The sequence below is a fragment of the Centruroides sculpturatus genome, unplaced genomic scaffold (assembly GCF_000671375.1).
Source record: "Centruroides sculpturatus isolate CEXI.00-Female unplaced genomic scaffold, Cexi_2.0 scaffold1087, whole genome shotgun sequence".
Lineage (NCBI taxonomy): Eukaryota > Metazoa > Arthropoda > Arachnida > Scorpiones > Buthidae > Centruroides > Centruroides sculpturatus.
This window is the reverse complement of record NW_019385731.1, coordinates 111470-117793: the sequence shown is the minus strand read 5'-3', so window position 1 is coordinate 117793 and position 6324 is coordinate 111470. Positions and strand designations below refer to the sequence as shown.

At 30.3% G+C, this 6324-nt stretch overlaps 1 protein-coding gene across 1 annotated transcript; it reads left to right on the top strand.

The window, feature by feature from the left end:
- Nucleotides 1–5036: 5036 nt before the first annotated feature.
- On the top strand, nucleotides 5037–6053 carry LOC111641629 (protein ALP1-like). Its single transcript, XM_023387828.1, has one exon. The coding sequence runs from the start codon at nucleotides 5037–5039 to the stop codon at nucleotides 6051–6053; it is 1017 nt and encodes a 338-aa protein (XP_023243596.1).
- The last annotated feature ends 271 nt before the right edge of the window (nucleotides 6054–6324 follow it).

Sequence of the window (6324 nt, the reverse complement as noted above, 5' to 3'; positions counted from 1 at the left end):
AACATCTTTTTTGTTCAAGAACACCGGTTAACTGAATTACGGATGATAACACCGAATAAAGACCACTCACCACCTGTAAATTAATTACGATATTATTATGATATTTATTAATTTCTATTACATCATGATATAACTTACTCTAATCACAAAATTTTTCTTGACGAAGAAGAATCCATTTATACATATTCCGAAAGGTCTTCCGCCAAATTTTTTCATAAAGTCGACAATCTGTGTTAAAAACAGAACAAATTTGTCTTAATAACAATATTACAGCTATGTTATTTTTTAAAATTTTCTTACTTTAAATTTATATTCCAAAGGCAGATTACTAGAAGAGAATCTTCCCACAGAAATGTAATTATCGTACATCTGAAATAAAGACGAAAACACGTTTATAAATGGTAATTATTACGATAATACAAAATACTTACAATTGAAGTTAGAATCGATAATGCCCTAGAGACTGCAATACATCCGATTAAGAGAATCACGGCTATAATTATTGTGGCATTTTTCAACACTGGCATCATATCAACAAATATAGCGCCGTACAGTAGAAATCCTGTCACGTAAATAAAATGAGCATAGATCGCCGGAAGAAGAATATCCCATTGATTATTAAGAATGATGAAAAATCTTTGTATTTCAAGATGCTTGTACATAAAATGTTCCAAAAACGAACTCAACGAGACATCGTTGATTTTTCTTTCCGCCAATTGATATGTCATCACGACATATCTTTTTCCCAGAATGAATAAAATCGTGACGGCTATGGCGAAAACCGAAAATATCTGACCTACACCGTAAACGTTCCATATTGCCGCTATAAAGGTACAATACAATGCTTCCATTTCGCTGGAATTTGTAAGTAAATGGGAATACCAAACAGTGAATAACAGTAAAGATATTGTTATCATGGTGAAATAAAATAGTACGAGTATTTTAATTAGGTGTGCTTCCATTTCCATTGCCAATTGGTCTTCTCCCTCATAACTGCTTTTAGAAAAGTGGAGCGATAATTTTCTTCTCTTCGTGACGCTGAATTGATAAGCAACGTACATCGATGTGATTAATATTACAAAAATTGCCTGTTTCCCGTAAGTGTGTAACAAATAAATAATTCCGCCACAATAAACCGATTCCACAGTGGTAATTAATGTTAAATGAATGACAGTGTACCATAAAAATACTTCTATAATTCGAGTATACCAGAGGAAAGTTGTTGAAGAAGCATTCAGATGACAGCACGGATGGAACAAGTCCACTCCAAATACTTTAACAGCGGAAAGTAATGGATTCGTGATACGTGAAGGACAAGTGTGACGATCAGAGTAAGCAGCATCAAACATTTTCATGAATTGTACTGTTAGCGATTCCAGAAATTTATAAAGAAAGCAAATAATATTTGTAAAATTTCGCTGGATGAAGAAATTTTTTTAATAAATAAAAAGACAGTCATTTCCAAATAATATTTGTTAAAATGTTTTTATTGTGATTTCAAATTATTCAACTTTCATAATATAAAGGTTGCTCAAAGTACCAGAGGCCAAGTGAATATAACCATTGAAAATATAATTTAACTCTTATAACTCTTCATGCATCACCAATAAGCTGGTGGATTTTGCTATTTTCTTAATGTATATGATACCTAAATAGGTCATCCTCCCGGGAGTGACCTCTCCTTGTCAGATCGCTATGCGTTGCATTGCCTAACACCTTAAAACCAAAATTTAATGGAGCAGAACTAATTTCCTACAATTTGTTATGAAATTCCTTATAAAATTGTAACCATTTTAATTAATTTTTACATTTCTGAGAAACGACTTGTAAAGTCTACACTTTTCATGATATTAAACCCAGAATATATCGTGTAACTTATGTAAAATCACTCGTCCAAGAATTAAATGCTTTCAAGTAAATTGCTTAATCATAATTTTATCATCAATTTACGTAATATGAGAAAACATTAATTAATCATTAAATTGATATTGCTATTTGCTCTTTTCTGGATAAATAGACAAATATTTCATTATCGTAAAAGCATAACAAACCTTTGTTCTAATTTAGTTTGAATTAATTGGCCTAATAAGTAGGATTTTAATAAATTGGTGGGCTTATCACATCAGGGACTGACTGGAATAAGTAGACTAGATTTTACTACAAATAGCCCCCTCGATCGAATTTTAGGGTTGCATTTCGGATACCAAGACACCTACATACATACAGTATAAACATCAGTATTCATGAAGACCATCATAACATTAGTAATAAACCAAGACTGAAACATTTTCTGTATATATACAGTGCACTGTTTACATAATATAACTAATTCATTACAATATACCAAAAACCGAAAATTACCGAGCATATAAATTTTAATGATGAGTTATATTTTATCCAGGACAAGTAAATATCTCCCTCCTTTTATCCAAATTCCGAGAGATAACTCTACTATTAATAAGAAATTATTGTCAATTATATTATAAACTGAAAACGACGAATTGAATCTACGAACTTACATTATTAATAATTAGTTTTCCTTTTATCTACTACTTTTCCGCATTTAAATTGAATATTTTTATTTATTAAACTAATTTCCTTCACTAAAACATCAATATCCGNTTACTTGTCCTGACTGACTGACTAAGTCACTGATTCATCATCGCCCAGAGCAAACCGCTGAACCTAAACAAGTGAAATTTGGTAGACAGTTAGGGTACGTCATTGAAATGCACACTAAGAAGGGATTTTCCGAAATTCCCCAGCGGGGGGAGAGCATTTCATTTCAAACATTGTTATAAATATTTTTATATATTTCGATTTTTAACTAAATGTTCGAACCGTTTTAAATTCGAATTTGTTATTGCATAATGGTTCGATTATAGAATGATTGTACACGTTCCAGAAAATTCATCAAATTGAAAACAGTTCGTTTGATTCTAGGCAATTCTCATTATTCTCAGTTGTAGGTGTTATATAACAATTACTATGGTTGTTGAAATACTGAATATAAATGGGGTTTGTTTGCAAAACCTCCGCGGGCGAAGTCGCGGGTAACAGCTAATATAACATATCTGGATAATGTCTTACATTTTGAAGACGCAAACACATTTTAAGTAATATTAACTTAATATATGTATTTTCGATATCATAAAAATTTTAACACACCTTTACCTAGAAAAATATAAGTGCATCAAGAAGATAAAGAGAATAATTTAGTGTTGTTTTTTTCTGTGAAGTCTAAATTTTTACTTTAGAGAATAATTCTTTGATTATTGTCTTGGTGGAGTAATATTAGGAAGACTTTATACTTGAGCGATTGTCTATTCATATTTTTAATTAAAATAAAATACTACTACTTGAATATTAGAAATTATTCAACAGTTCAACTACATTTGTTTAAGTCCAACTTTACTGGTTGGGATTCAATTCGAAACTGACTTTTTATATTCAACAAATCATTTCTAGATTCCACTTTTTAACAGTTTAGTTTGGTTTAATGTGATAAGACAACGTAACACATGGGTGATCTACCAATGGGGATGTATTTTGGGAGGACTTTCTATGGAAAATTGTTTCCAATTTACGCATTAGATACGTGAAAGAAATCTGAAAAATTCCATACGGCCAGCGTTAGTCAGACGTGAACTCACTATCAACTTCCAGTGTTCAGTGATTTATCCATTTGGCCTTACTCTTTGAACTTTCTGTGTTTTTTCTCCCAGCTAACTGCCTGTTAAAAATCTTTTTTATAATCAAACCCCATTCACATGCTTATTTATCCTTATGCAAACACAGATGCATTTTTATTCAGCAGGGCTTTGCAGTCGGAGCCGGAACTAGTTCAAGTTACAATGTTTTATTAGAGTCAGAGCTCGAGCAATATATTCTTTAAATAATTCTTGGCTCCAGCTCCAGATTTATTTTTCCTTTTTAATACGTTTAGGCATTAAGCTCCAAATTTCCATAGAGTTGCTGAAGAAATTAGCACCTTGTAAATATTTAAAAAATTTTGTAAATCTAACCAAAAATTCTCTAACATCTTATATTTTTAACATACTACTAGAGATATGTTATTGACACAACCTATTTATTTTTTAAATTAGACAATTAATTAAACAAAATTTATTTACATCTATTGCGATCAATAACGTTTACTATATTTTAGTATCAAATAAAAATTAAAATGTTACATTAATTTTATTTATAATATGTTAAGCACTGTCATAGTTTTTCTAATATTGTTCAAGATGAGAATTACAATAAATTAATTCCAAGCATGAAAATTTATTATTATTAGAATTAATTTGCATTGAGGATCTTTATAAATAATAATAATGCACAAAATTATTTATATTCGTATTTTTGTTGTATTTTGATATGTCGTATTATTTCCAACCAAAACTACAAAAATCAATTATATTTCTATTTACGCGTTTAATTTTATAATTAACTGATACATATGTGAACTAGGAAACGAGACGAGAAATCCAGAATATACAACATATATTCTTTACATGATTACATTCTCTTTAATTTTTAGAAAAGTTAATTTAAACAAATGTCTCCAATGCTTTTATATTTCTTGAAATCTTAATGTGCGTATTGCGTACGTTTTTTTTTAATTTAAGGCGTTAAAAAAGGAACCGCAACAATTTTATACAGATGTGATATGGAATTGATGCTTTAAGGGGTTAAGAATAAAGGGGCCTGAATGGACTTGCTAAAAATGGGCCATCTTAGTGCCCATCAAAATTCAGTATGGTCTGTTTTTTGTTACGAACTTTTAATTTACATTATTTAATTATTACAATTAAACAAAAAATATGTATTTTTAATTAAGAAACAAATTATTATTTAAAAAATACTGTATTTTAAATCAAAAATTAAGTTTTGCGATTAATAACGGCAGATGGCGCTAAAGCAGGAAATTTAAATTGAAAGAATCGAATATCAGGATGTCGAGTTTTTGCTATGAAAGGTTAATAAGAGAGTTTATTTTATATTATAATCAATTGTTGTGTACAGAAAACAGAATGAAAGAAAATTACATAAAACTGAATTGGATGAAGCATAAAGTGAGACGACTTCGCCGTCGTTCGGCCATTTTAGCACTTTCCATTCTTCCCTTTCAGCATCCTGTCTATGAAAGTAAACATTCGATTCCCAGTCATCATTTTAAATTCTCAGAAAAGAGCTATACATGCCTTTGCTATTTATTACGTGATTCTATTGAAAATGGAGAATACCAAACAATTGGAGTGAAGAGAATTGTAGAAAATGCTTTGAATGTGTTAACTTCATCGGGTGATAACCATTTAGAACTTGAAAATCCAGAAGAACTGCTAGTTTATTTCTGTAGATTAGTTGTCGAGAATCTCGGCCAAAAATTCATTCAATTTCCAAAAAATGGTGAAAGTTTCGACAACATCTTGAAAGGTTTCGAAGAATTTGGTTTTCCGCAGTGTTTCGGCGTCGTCGGCATCCGTCGCTTTCCGACTAACGTCGAAGACTGCAATAATTTTACGCTTTTTGCTGTTTGTGATTATGCTAATCGTTTCTTCCACATTGAAATTAACTCGAATTCGAATCGTACCAACGAACAAATATACGATAGTTCTAATCTGAATGATATCTTGGCTCAAGAAAATGTAAGCAACATTATTAAAGACAGAGATGTAATAGTTTCCCCCTGCTTAATAGCAGATAATAGTTTTCCCCTCAAAGGAAATTTAATAACTCCTTATAAAACAAGTAATTTAAACGAACAGCAAGAATTATTTAATCAGAAATTAAATGTCATTCAAGATATTATGAAGAAAACTTTTGCAAAACTAAAATCGAGATTTGTGTGTTTGAGCAGTGACGGAATTGATGAAATGTTGATTCATACCTGTTGCATCTTGCATAATATCTGTGAAATATTAGGTGATACAACAGAAGATTATTGGTTATTAGAAAATGAGTATGATGAATGGGATGAAGTTTCGAACACAGAAAGTCCAGAAGCACTAATTACTAGAGAGAGTTTTTTACAACTTTTATGTAATTAACTTTTTTTATTCTTTTACAATACACTTATTCCCATCTACTGTACATGAATAATTGGGACTGAGTAATCGACCATAAACACAGAATTCTCAAACTTTGGGTTTTATTTTCAATGTTAAATTTTGAATTCGTTCCAAGACTACATATTACTGCTGTTTTAAAAACAAAATTTCAGAAAAATGAATTCTTTTATTAACTATATATACTGTGCAATGGTTTATAGTGCTGTAAGTCATTTTCTTAAGCCCAAAGAATAAAAAACAAAACAGTAAT

What these genes read in the sequence shown, in the direction of transcription:
- LOC111641629 (XM_023387828.1), top strand. Translation starts at nt 5,037, where the DNA reads ATGAAAGAAAATTACATAAAACTGAATTGGATGAAGCATAAAGTGAGA.